Source organism: Pyrus communis, chromosome 9 (genome assembly GCF_041283825.1).
Source record: "Pyrus communis isolate YQ-2024b chromosome 9, ASM4128382v1, whole genome shotgun sequence".
Classification (NCBI taxonomy): Eukaryota; Viridiplantae; Streptophyta; class Magnoliopsida; order Rosales; family Rosaceae; genus Pyrus; species Pyrus communis.
Window position 1 is genome coordinate 5,791,574 of NC_142573.1, and position 13,908 is coordinate 5,805,481.

Below are 13,908 nucleotides of genomic sequence, written 5' to 3' on the forward strand. Positions count from 1 at the left end.
CCATTGAAAATTAGCCTTCACGTGCCTCACTTACCCTCTCTCTCTCTCCCTCTCTCTCTCTCTCTCAATTCTAGTAACTCCAAAAAAAAGGACGAAAAATGCACCGTCACTACCCTCACTCTCTTCCTCCGCCTTCTTCGCCATGAAAAGAAGACGACGAAAAACACCCAGCAAACCCCACCACCACCGCCATTCTCTCTGAACCCACACCCTGCAAAACCCAGCAGAAACCCAGCAAACCAAAATGTGCTATGTGGGAAAAGCAACAAAGATCTTCATTTTTTTGGTGACAGTGTTGGTAGTGTTCGGGCTGGTTTTCGGATTAGGGGTTCTCCGCCACGGCCTCCATAAATCCCACAAATGCTCCGCCGATTCGGATTCCTGCAGCCCTCTCCCCTTCCCACCTATTCAATTCCCTAACCCCAGTTCCGGTTCGAACCAGCCCAGCTCACCAAATCCCGATCCAACTCTGACCCAGCCCAGCCCACCTAACGCCAATTTCAACCCGCCTCCGCCGCCCAACCCAGATTTAACCCCGTCTCCGCCGACGTCAACTTCAAGCCCGCCTCCTCCAACTCCGCCGACAACAATTCTAAGCCCACCTCCGCCAACTACGCCGACATCAATTCTGAGGCCACCTCCGCCGACATCAATTCTAAGCCCACCTCCGCCAACTCCGCCGACATCAATTCTGAGGCCACCTCCGCCGTCATCAATTCTGAGTCCACCTCCGCCGACATCAATTCTGAGTCCACCTCCGCCGTCATCAATTCTGAGTCCACCTCCGCCTAACCCAACTTCCAATCCACCATCTTTTCAGCCGTCTCCGCCAGCTACAAAGGCGCCGCCGCCGTTCAATCCGCCAAGTGAAGCCCAGGTGACTCCAGGTCCTGCCCGTGTTTAGCTGCCATAGTACAAGTTAAAAATTTGGCCCAATTTATTTCGAATTTTGGAGAGCAGCTGTTTTTATTCTTTTGATTCATATTCTTGGATTGACCATCAATGGGTTGGGTACTTGGATTTGTATATAAAGGTGTTTGTGAATTTTTGTGTATTTGATTCGCGAAATCCGAACGAGATCGTTTTACAAATCTCAATCGGTGAGCGGATCAGAATCAAGCATCATTTATCACGCAATTCGACAACTTTTCGTGAATTTAGACTGTCTCAGTCAGTGTTCCAGTGTTTCTTGTTTTACCATGGTGATGCCTACTTTTTCTGTTTTCTTCTGTGGATTTCGATGTCTCCGTATGCCCTTGTCAATCAGGGATAAGAATTGTCTGCCATTCTATTTCTGATGTTTTTTTGTGCTTTTTTATTTTGTGTGATCTCGGTTAAATCATGTCAATATTTTTATTTTTATTTTTTATAGAAATAATAAGATAAAAATAAATAATAATATAAAATATTAACGTGAATTACACAAACAGAAAAACAGAGGAGAACACCGAAAGTAAAAAGGCTGACAATCCTGGCCAGTCAATCAGGTTTACTACGTTGTCTGTTGTCCTATTACTAGGAATACAATATTTGGTCTAATTTGAAGTTATTTTTTACGAAATTTTTTTTTAAGTACTTCTGGTATTCATAAATATTTTCGGTTACTTTAAAAATACACTTGCAAATGAGTATTTTGGTTGCAAAAGTACACTTGCAAACGAGTATTTTGTTTGCAATATTTGCATTTTCTTATCGCAAATTGCAATATTTGCTTTCGATACATATGCGAAATTGCATACAGGTTTTCACTCAAATACCCTAATAATTCAACTTGTTATAACAGAAAGTATCCATAGTCTGTAAATAACCATCATGCAATATGTCAATACTATTGATGTATAGTTTATAAAAGAAAATACTTTTCATTCACCTCTTATGAAAGATGCATCACCTTATCTATTAATTGTGACCAATTTATTTTGACTGTACAAATTTTATAATTGGAGCCGCTTATTTCATAATCTTCATTTAAGTATCACATCTATTAAATATCAATCAAATAAGAGATTATTTGGTCATTCATACATATTGAACAAATAGACGGCATTTTTACTAAGTAACAAATTCATGATAAAACTGTTCATCTATCTATTAAATATAGATGTTGAGTGGTTAGATCAACTGCTGGTGCAGTTGGGTCTGCTTCAACTAATCTGGTTGGAATGTTTCAAAATCTTTAAAATCATACAATCAATGGGGTATTTCTATATTCCAATAATCTTGGTTTTTTTTTTTCTTAATGTATATTAAAAAAAAAAGTGGAGGCAAGTTAATTAACCAACTTATGTAGTAGCTAGCTAGTAGACTTATAATTTCCAAGTAAAACTGGATTTTTAGTTATAGCTTGAACATTTTATAAATATTGTATAAAATTGGAATAAAATGCTGAGGAAATTTTGTCACACAGAACACAAAAATAAATACATTCTTCATGAACAATCACGTAAATATACCTTGCTTAAAACCCTAGTGGGCTAGCAACAACATGATCAAAACGCTGAACCCGACAGTGAGACTGATTGGGAGACCGCCTATGTAGTTTGGTGATGAAGCAGAAGGTTGCGGTGAAGACCCGGTTCGAGAAATGGAACTAGGAGCTTCAGTTGAAGGAATGTGATCAGTAGGGTCTGATGCAGGACTGATGGGTAATCCAGATGGCAGAGTAGGGGACAATGTGGGAGCAGATTGTGGTACAGGTTCTGCCGGCGAGGCAATAGAAGGTTCCGGAGCCAAACTAGGAGTTGCCGGCGAAGGAGTTGGAACTAAAGGAGATTCTAGTGGGGAAGGGCTTATAGGAGAAGCTGCTGGTGCGGCAGAAGTTGCAAGAGTGTGGACTTCAAGCTTCATTCCTTGGCTACAATGTCCACCTGTTCCACAAATGAAATACCTTTTGCCGGGAGAAGATAGTGGAATGGTAGTGCTTCCACCACTGTAAGACTGAATTGAGTTCCTTGCTTGACAAGAATCATAGTCTGCCTTTGGCACTTCAATCACTTCATGGTTTGGTGAGTACTGAAAATCTGCGTACATACAAAAAGTATTTGTTAATTTAAGTAAATATCGGATAAAATTATGGTAGTAGCACTTCAAAATCCTCATCATGCGGTCTTCCCTTTCTTCACTGGTTTTTTTTTTTTTTGTTTCACTAGAAGGGAATGTTGACTAGTTGAAGTGTGCGAATATCAACTCCTATATTATAAGATATTTCCAATCAATATCTTTGGGTTTGTAAATAACTTACTGAGATTATCTCCGACTAAGAATGAATGTGACGATGCCCAAGTTTTAAGATCAGTAGTTGAATCCCACCTGCCATTCGGACCTCCGACTGTGTAAGTGGCTGCCATGGCCGATTCTATGAGCATGGTCACAATAACCAGCAGGTTCATCAATGTGGTTCTTGGAGCTGCCATATTTTACTTAATTAGTAATGAAAGGGCGAATAAGTTGAAGAATAGAATTAAGTAGTAGAGAGAGCCAACCACATAGATATATAGAGGTTGAAGGAAAAAGAAGAGGCATTTGAAAGTGAAGATAATATTAATTTAGGGTTTAGTTGTTTTAGTTGGTCAAGTGTCATGATGATTAGACAAGGATAGGTTGTAGGCTCATGTTGGTAAAAATATACATTCTTCTTCTGCCGCAACAATGATATTTTTCGAATATTTTATTTTTACATTTATTTTTACTTTCTGCACATATTTATTAAATTTTTATCATTGATCTTTTTTAATTTATTCGATTCGACTGAAAATTATAAAAATTGTATGAGAAGTAAAAATGATTGTGTGTATAGTATTACCTATCTTTTTTTATGTAGATAACATAGTGAGTAAATAGTTCAATTTTTTCTTGTCACTATTTAATGTGAATTATTAATTCAAGCATTGTTTTGAATGTGGATTCATATATTAACTTCTTGACATAATTTAATGTTTTTTTTAATGAATACATAATTGAAATCTATGAACAATTAAAGTGGAGATAAATTTTAATATGTATCGTGGTGTAATTTTTTTTATAATATAAGTATATAAATGTTGATGTATTACATTTCTAGAGTACATTAAAACAAAAAAAACACAGTGTTATGATTTGAGTTGAATAACACTTTTACGTGGCGGTGTTAAACTGAATCTGATGTTTAAATATTGTTAACAAAAACAAAAAAGTAGACATGAAAAGCAAAAGAGCCAAGCCAAATTAACTTTTGCAAATGGAGTGGTTTATGGCTTCCACGTTAAACAGTTAATGAACAGGGCGGCTGACTTCATCTTCATGCATGTTTAGTAGGTATACATCGATTCACCTAATCTAATATTCCAAACCGGCAGAAGCTAAATAAGAAAAAAAAAATGAAGCTACCATGAAGTGGTTCAATGAAATACCGACACGTTTTATTTCCAAATGTCTGCACAACTAACCAAACCAAGCACCCATATATTCTGTTTCACTAAAAAAAAAAACCCACATATATTCATAAGAATTACGAGGATGCAGCTTCAACTAGACCCCATGCAATATTACGAAAAGAATGTACCAAATTTTCACATGTTATAATAATAATAAATGACATAGTCGATAAGTCTTATTTTAAAATATAGGAAATTATTATTGGCACTCTAAAAATCTTATTTTGCACTACTTTCTATAGTTAGAAAAAAAAATACACTTGTAAGGAGTGTAGAATGCTAATAACAGTTCCTAAAATATATTAACAAAATAAATTCATTTGTTATAATTTATGTAGAATATAACGTCACGTGGTCGTGTTTCAAATATACTGAAAATTTGCTTTGAAAAGAGAATATATAAGTTACTACTGAAAACAAAAAATGCTCACATATTCCAATGCAAACTTTCAGCAGCTGATGGAATCTGTATGTATGGAAGAACATGAAATTATAGCTTCACCAAATCTGGTTCGGTTTACCAAAAGCAAATGGTTCACCAAATTTTGGTTTGGTAAACAAGATTTCAGCGATGGGGACAGGAGAGAACTGTAAAAATCTCAGTAGATCACCACAAAAGAAAACATTCAGTGATGAATGCTAGTAGTTTGGTGTAAACAAATTGTGCCTTCCCTTGGCTTGCAGCGTGCATGTCAAGCAAAGAAAATTGTTCTTTAGTGGTCGTTTTTACGAGAACGTGAAGGTAAAAAAAAGTCTTACATTAGCGAAGTAAAATCTTGTAAGAGCTTATAAGCTGTTTATAAGAAATAATTTTGGTATTACTTGTTTGACAATTTGAGCAAGTTCACAACATCTACTGATCAATAAAAATCAAATCAAGGTATGTATACATCACTTTCTAAGAGTATTTCCAAAGAAGATGTCAAAATCATAGGTGGAATGTCATTGTGTATATTTGACATCAAAAGTCTCTCCAACCGAAATATTATTTGTTGACTGGATTTGAAGGCTTTGTGATTTGGAGTCAAATTTGACATCAATGTCAATTTATTTTTAATTCATTTTAATAGTGGGTCCCTTATTCAACTAACATTCTAACCAATAAAAATTTTGTTTCTGTTGTGACCTATATTTAACTGACTAGGGAAGGGGGCATGCGGCAAAGAGAGAGGTTGTAGAGAGAATGTATTTGTGGGGATGTGTAGAGGAATGCGTGTTATCCCCCAACGTAGTGCCTTTATTTATGGTAATAAGGGAGAGAAGAAATTCTTCATCTCCAAGGAATACAAGACCATATAGGAAAAGATAACTAGAATCAAATCTAATTTAGGATTTACACAATCACACTTAAATTAGAAGTTTATAACACTCCTCCTTAAGTGTGTAAATACTCAAGTAGATTCGGCATCATGTAGAAGTTGAGGAAGTTAACTCGTCGACACTGATTCTGGGAACACGTTATTCTCAAATAAGGTAGGAACTTGCATAAGGAAGTAAGTCTCACAAAAAAACCCTTAAGGCTATGGCAAAAACCCGAGTAGGGACAAAATCTATAGTCCAAGGAAAAATGCGTGAGTAATGCAAAGTCAAATGAAACGTCTACGGGACGTCCTCAGGGATATGATCAACCCAAGGTGGGTGCCTCGTTAAAACCTAGTTAGTTAGTAAAAACCCAGTAGGAAAAATGCCCCTAATCGTAGGGAAAAAAGTATATTAAGGTCAAGCAAGTATACTTTAGGATACTCCCTATGAGTTTGATACAATTCCAAAGAGAAATAGCAATATTACAACTCAGAAAGTTTACGCATACCAATTCGATGAACAAGCTTCTGAAATGTTGTCTTCGGTAGTGATTTGGTGAAGAGGTCGGCCAAATTGTCTTGTGAACGGATTTGCGTGACTTCAATCTTTTGATGCTTTTATTGTTGATGTGAGAAGAACTTCGACGTAATGTGCTTGGTGTTCTCTCTATGACATCCCACATCGCCCAGGGGAGTGATCCTTAAGTGTATATTCCCATCTCTACCTAGCACGAGGCCTTTTGGGAGCTCACTGGCTTCAGGTTCCGTAGGAAGTCCGAAGTTAAGCGAGAAGGGGGCTAGAGCAATCCCATGATGGGTGACCCACTGAGAAGTTGCTCGTGAGTTCCCAAAAACCGTGAGAGAATGGTAAGCCCAAAGCAAACAATATCGTGCTACGGTGGTAGAGCGGGCCAGGGAAGTGATCTGCCCCGGGTCGGGATGTGACAATTTGGTATCAGAGCTTAACCTTGGCCGTGGTGTGCCGACGAGGACGTCGGGCCCCTAAGGGGGGTTGGATTGTGACATCCCACATTGCCCAGGGGAGTGATCCTTAAGTGTATATTCCCATCTCTACCTAGCACGAGGCCTTTTGGGAGCTCACTGGCTTCGGGTTCCGTAGGAACTCCGAAGTTAAGCGAGAAAGAGGCTAGAGCAATCCCATGATGGGTGACCCACTGGGAAGTTGCTCGTGAGTTCCCAAAAACAAAATCGTGAGGGAATGGTAAGCCCAAAGCGGATAATATTGTGCTACGGTGGTAGAGCGGGCCCGGGAAGTGATCTGCCCCAGGGCGGGATGTGACACTCTCCTTTGATATAACCCTTCTTGAGTTGTTCGATGCATTGCGTTGTCTTCATAGATCGTCGTAGGGACATAAACGACGGGGTAAAGATCGCAGGAATTTCAAATATGGCCCACAACTGCTCTCAACCAAAAGCATTCCCAAGTTGCTTCATGTAAGGCAAGAATTTCTGCATGGTAGACGAAGTGGTAACTAAAGTCTGTTTAGTTGACCTCCAAGATATCGTGGTACCTCCAACGATAAAGACATAACCCATTTGAGAACACGCCTTTGTATGGATTAGATAAGTATCATGCGTCGGCATAACCAACTAGGTGAGAATCGACTCGAGAAGAGGGGGTGCGGCATCACTCGAGGATCCATAGGGATATAATAAGCCCAAATTTGTAGTACCCTTAAGGTAGCGGAAAATGTCTTTAACACCAATCCAGTGTCTGCGTGTTGGTGCATTACTGTATCTTGCCAAAAGATTAACAACGAATGAGATGTCAGGTCTAGTGCATTGAGCTAAGTACAATAAAACGCCTATCACACTTAGATAAGGAACTTCAGGCTCTAAAATCTCTTCATCATCCTCCTTCAGAAGAAAGGGATCTCATTTCGCATCTAGCGATTGAATGATTATAGGAGTACTTGAAGGTTTCGCTTTAGGAAGTTTACACATACCAATTCCATGAACAAGCTTATGAAATATCATCTTCGGCAATGATTTGGTGAAGAGGTCGGCCAAATTGTCTTGTAAACGGATTTGCATGACTTCAATCTTCTGATGCTTTTGTTGTTGATGTGAGAAGAAGAACTTCAACGTAATGTGCTTGGTGTTGTCTCCTTTGATGTAACCCTTCTTGAGCTATTCAATGCATGTTGCGTTGTCTTCATAGATTATCGTAGGGACATCAACGACGGGGTAAAGATCGCAGAAGCTTCGAATATGGCCCACAACTGCTCTCAACCAAAAGCATTCCCGAGTTGCTTCATGTAAGGCAAAAATTTCAGCATAGTTAGACGAAGTGGTAACTAAGGTCTGTTTAGTTCACCTCCAAGAGATTGCGGTGCCTCCAACGATAAAGAATAACCTGTTTGAGAACACGTCTTGTGCGGATCAGATAAGTATCATGCGTCGACATAACCAACAAGGTGAGAATCAACTCGAGAAGGGGGGGTGAGACATCACTCGAGGATCCATAGGGATAGAATAAGCCCAAATCCGTAGTACTCTTAAGGTAGCGGAAAATGTCCTTAACACCAGTCTAGTGTCTGCGTGTTGGTACATTACGGTATCTTGCCAAAAGATTAACAATGAAGAAGATGTCAGGTCTAGTGCATTGAGCTAAGTACAATAAAACAGAATTGCCTGATCTCAGTTGCTGCTATATATGCACAAGCTTGGCAATCGATTTTAGAGAGATCGCCGCGGCATCGAACAAGGCCATAAACGACATCGTTGTTCTGACCAATGCTTGTGATGTAATATCCTGTTTGAGATGCATTGGCAACAAGGGAAGTGAGGGTAAGATCTAGGTTTTGCTCATAGACACTCCCGGAAGTGTAATTGGCAGCGGTGTTACAGTTGAAAATATTTAATCTTTTGCGCTTTAGCGGGATAGTAAATTTGAAGAATGCATGAAATAAGGAGAAAATAAGAAGCGTATAATGCAAAAAAATTCATTTTAAAAGATGATAAAATGGATTAGAAGCAGAAAAAATTGCAGCAAATGAAACACCAAAGATTATGTGATGAATGCTGAACAAAACATGTTCCGGGACATTTCGTCATCGAAAATAACTTACACAGGGAAAAATAAAAAACTATAAAATGGTTTAAATTTAGAGCAAGTACTTAAATTTTAAAAATGGTGAAAGAAAGATATATATGCATATGTAGTTTTCAGAATCTGATTACGTGTAGTTCATCACGTCTACATAATTTTAGTATCATTGTTTCTATGAAGATTAAAGTAACACCAAACATAAAATCCAAATGTCGAATACCAAAAAGAGTCAAAGTAAACACGCCGTACACGACCATCGTCCCAGCAACCAAGTTAAGAAATAAATACAAAACTGAAACAAGTACTTCTAAGCAACGACTTGGAAAAACCAGTACTTCTTTTTTCTTTTCTTTTTTTGGTCAATCCTTCTTCTTTTTTAAATGCAATATTCACCCCTGGCCGGCTGGCGTATATAGGCCAAGAGAAATTTGGGAAATCATGAGAGAGACCTGTTGAGTTTTGTTCACAAGTGTTGCTGAGCGTTGTCGATGCGTGAGTGATGTCAACATGTATGTGCTAGGGCATTTCGTCAAACACGTGTATAGGACTATTTCAATTATATTGAACATGCCTTCGTCGAAGATACTAATAATTTTGTGTCTCTTATATATATATATATATATATATATATATATATATATATATATTTTTTTTTTTTTCCCTCCATACGTTTGGAGCTTCTTACGTGGGACATAAGGAACCAGCTTGAATAGGTTATTGATTTAAAGTACATTGTATATGGGCTAGGGCAATGCTCCTATTGACCTCTCAAACTGCAAAAATTGTTTACTTGAAGTAGATCGAGACCTTCGGAAGCGATGTCCTCCAAGTCAAGGTGCTATAATTTGGTACAAAAGTTGTTTTTGAAATACTGATCAGATGCACATACATATACCTAGTGACGGTGACTCGAACAATGCTCTTTACGTGACAAAGACACCAAATTCATTGATGCACCCCCATCGTCTGATGATAAAGTTCATGACTTGTTTATTCGATTATGTTCAAAATCTTCTGTTTAGTCACCTTCACGGTGCAGTTCAATGCACTGGTGATGTGTAAGACGTGTCTTGATGCCTCAATATTGAGGAACTTATAAATCAAAGACATGGAGTGAGAAACGGGTGCGCTCATTATCGAAGACTCGAACTTTACTCCCTTGCTAACGATGAACTTTAATTAGAGGAACTTCTAAAATTTCAAGATAACAATTCTAAGAAACATAAGAAAAAGATTGAATCTTTGCTTAGACAAACCACAATTTTTGTTCACATGGTGCATTATTTCTTGGGGTGTAATATCCACACACCACATTTTACTTCTCACACACCTTTTTAATTTTCGGCCGTCGGATCGGATGAATTGAAGAAGATCAAGGGACAAAAATTATCAAGGGGTGTGTGAGAAGTAAAATAGGGTGTGTGGATAGCACACCCCTATTTCTTAATCCAACTTTGCAAAAGTACAATAAAACTAACAAAGAAATTTGATGCCAGAACTTCATATTGTTGCATATGAAATGCTTCTTAAGCAATCTCTTGTGGCCTCCTTACTCAACATTGTATAAATTTCAAGTCAAATTTGCTTGAATTTAGGCTTTTCTAGATTTGTGGATCCTTGAAACCTCCATCCAAGAAATCAGTCGAATTCGAGACAACAGATTTCAATGTCGAATACAACGGCATTCATAATTTACATCGGATTAGACTATTAAGTAGTATTAATTTCCCTAACATCTACAATAATTCGTGATTTATGACATACATATTACATGATCTGTATGGTATAATATTGCTGTATAATTAATCCAGCTATATGCGAATACGAAACACCCCTATGGATGCATATGGATTAGTTCTTCTTCTTTGCATTCTCTGATTTCAATTTCCATCACCTTGCTGCCCGAAGAAGGTATAATACATCGCAACATTGCCTTGGCGGCGCCTGCAACTGATTAATTCACGAAAACATGGAATAATGATAGATGAGTTTTTATCTAGAAATAATGAATTGTAAGGGCCAAAATCTAAAGCACCCTATATTATAAGCAATACCTATTTCATATCAAAGTTCAGATTATGCGAGTACACTCTGACCTCCTCCAGCTTCCTCGGAGAAGCCATGTCGTAGAAGCAATTTTCGTAAGATTTCTTGTAGATGCTCTTGATTCTATCTGCACCAGAAGACACATTATCCAGAAAGAAAACAACCGGCCTTCGACACGGATCCTTGTGATGTTCTCTTGTGTTAAAAGTATAAACTCCTGTTTTGATGCAGGGATACCAAAGGTGTCACTGGATGCGAAGCCACCAGACCAAACATATCGCCGTGAAAGTCATTCTGTTTCAATTTTCCAACCCAAAACCAAAATATTGTTTCTTTGATATAGAAACAAACAAAAAGCCCACGGATATTTCAAATTAAAACTACTAAAATGTGAATGTCATATTTGATTTGATGAGCTAAGAAAAGGGTAAAGAAAGTTGAGGTTCCACTATAAAACAAATTAGTTGTACGGGGAGTAGCCCAAACTTGCAAGGTTTCTCCTTTCATGAGACTCTTTTATCTTCACATTCTCACACGCTCTCTCATGTATGGCGAATTTTCAAGCCAAATACGTGAACACACAAATTGGGTGATGTGGAGCACGTTTGGCTGTTGGGCTTCACATGTTAGCCAATCTGCTCTAATACCGAAAAAAAGTTGAGGTTCCACCGTAAAATCAATTGATAATAGAGATTAGTCCAACTTACTTAAAAGCCCTTGCAAGATCCCTCATTCTATCAATGTGAGATTTATTTTCAACAAATAGTACCTGATGGAAATCGGGTTTGCGTGTTAATCCAACGCCGAGCTCTGCCAAGCAAGAGGAAATCCTAGAGTTGCTTCCATAGAGATGCGGATATCGTTCTAAACACGAATCAAACACCTTCGCCAGTACTTTTTGTTGGAGAACAATTCAGAAATAAACAAATATAACATAAATAAACAGAACTTGAAATTCTAATATTTTATTTACCAAATATACTTGATGTGCAGAATGAAATTATACAATAAATACATAAACTAATATAATAATATCAATGATACTAACTTGATCACAGAAGGTAGAGGCTAGCGTAAAAGCTATGTCCTTCGAACAGTATTTTCGTCCCACTCTTGTGCTTGTGGTTCTACAACGTCTGCTCGACCAGGATACAACTACCAAATTCTACAACCCGCACCGGATTATAGAACTCTAGCGAATTGCTTTGTGTGTTTACTCTCTGGAAATTTTGTACGAAAGATAAGGAGGATGAAAAGATGATTCTCACTTGGATACTGTGATTACAAATATATAGGATGTTTCACACCCTTTCAAATACCTGTTCAGTGTATTTGAAAGCACACAACTCTTTCTAATAGCTGTATCTTTTAATCAAAAAGTACAACTCTTTCTAACAGCTGTGTCTTTTAATCAAAACGTTTTTTTAATTAATAAATTAATTAAAAAACTTAATCCGAAAATTAAAATTAATGAATCTGATTAATTTTAAATTCCAAGGCCCAAGGCCCTTGTCTTGATTAATTAATATTAATTGTATTTAGGCTATATTATATTCAAGCCTAATTCACACAACCATAAGGTCCAAGCCTTCAATCCATTTCCAAATGGTCCAAGTTCTAATTACTAAGAAAAGGGAATAAGCCTATATAAAGGCTTATGAAAAAATACTATTGACCAATGTGGGACAAGAGAGTCTCAAACTCCAACACTTTTGCCAACGGGGACTTGTAGCGAAACCTGCACCACCATAAGCCATTCCAATCTGAATACCCTATTTTGCTCGTAAACTTTGGAGTTTGACCCAATGTAGTATCACAGACCATGATCATACTTTGAAAGTATCTTCACCAAAATTCTCAGGGAAAAAAATCGTGTCATCATCTCCGAAGACATACCACCTCACATTCGTATGGTATATATGTCGTTCACCTAATCTAATATTCCAACCCAGGAGAATGTTAAATGAGAAAAAGTATGAAGCTACCGTGAAGTGGTCCAATGAAATAATGACCCCATGCAATATTACAAAAAGATTGAACCAAATTTTTACTTGTTATAATAAAAATGAAAGATAGAGTTAATATTGTACCAAATGCATTTGCTTGTTATAATTTATGTAGAATATAACGTCAATTGGTTATGTTTCAAGTATATTAGAAAATTACCATGAAGTGGTCCAATCAAACACTGACATGTTTTATTTCCACATGTTTGCACAACTAACCAAACCAACAAGCACCCATATATTCTGTTTCACGAAAAAAAAAAAAAAAACATAGATTCATAAGAATTACGAAGATGCAGCTTCAATGAGACCCCATGCAATATTACGAAAAGATGGTACCAAATTTTCACATGTTGAAATAAGAATGAATGATAGAGTCAATAAGTCTTATTTTACGGTATATTAACAAAATAAATTCGTTTGTTATAATTTATATAGAATATAACGTCATGTGATTGTGTTTCAAATATATTGAAAAATTGCTTTGAAAAGAGAATCTATAAGTTACTACTGAAAACAAAAAATGCTCACATATTCCACTCCAAACTTTCAGCAGCTAATGGAATCTGCATGATATGGAAGAACATGAAATTATAGCTTCACCAAATTATGGTTTGGTTTACCAAAAATACATAAGGTACACCAAATTTTGGTTTGGTAAACAAGATTTCAACAATGGGGACAGGAGAGCACTGTAAAAATCTCAGTAGATCACCGCAAAAGAAAACATTCAGTGATGAATGCTAATAGTTTGGGGTAAACAAATTCTGCCTTTCCCTTGGCCTGCAACGTCGACGTCAAGCAAAGAAAATTGTTCTTTAGTGGTTGTTTTTTTTTTTCAAGAATGTGAAGGTAAAAAGAGTTCTACATTAGCGAAAGAAAAATCTTACTAGGGCTTATAAGGAGTTCATCAAAAATAAGTTGGTATTAGTGGTTTGACAATTTGAGTAAGTTGACATCATCTACTGATCAATAAAAATCAAATCCAAGTATGTATACATAATTTTCTAAGTTTCTTCGAGGATCTACATTTTTGTATAACAAAAAATGAGACAACAAATTAAGAATCC

At 37.1% G+C, this 13,908-nt stretch overlaps 2 protein-coding genes across 2 annotated transcripts; one reads left to right on the top strand and one right to left on the bottom strand.

Annotated features, from left to right (window-relative positions):
- The first annotated feature begins 31 nt into the window (after positions 1-31).
- LOC137740413 (uncharacterized) lies at positions 32-1,197 on the top strand. The gene is made up of 2 exons (XM_088699627.1): positions 32-611; positions 666-1,197. Exons 1-2 carry the CDS (start codon positions 245-247, stop codon positions 902-904), a joined length of 606 nt encoding a protein of 201 aa, XP_088555753.1. The 5' UTR covers positions 32-244; the 3' UTR covers positions 905-1,197.
- A 1,133-nt stretch (positions 1,198-2,330) lies between these two features.
- On the bottom strand, positions 2,331-3,459 carry LOC137738775 (uclacyanin 1). The gene is made up of 2 exons (XM_068478247.2): positions 3,242-3,459; positions 2,331-3,020 (listed from the first exon to the last, which is right to left on the bottom strand). The coding sequence occupies exons 1-2, from the start codon at positions 3,411-3,413 to the stop codon at positions 2,467-2,469; spliced, it is 726 nt and encodes a 241-aa protein (XP_068334348.2). The 5' UTR covers positions 3,414-3,459; the 3' UTR covers positions 2,331-2,466.
- Positions 3,460-13,908: the final 10,449 nt, after the last annotated feature.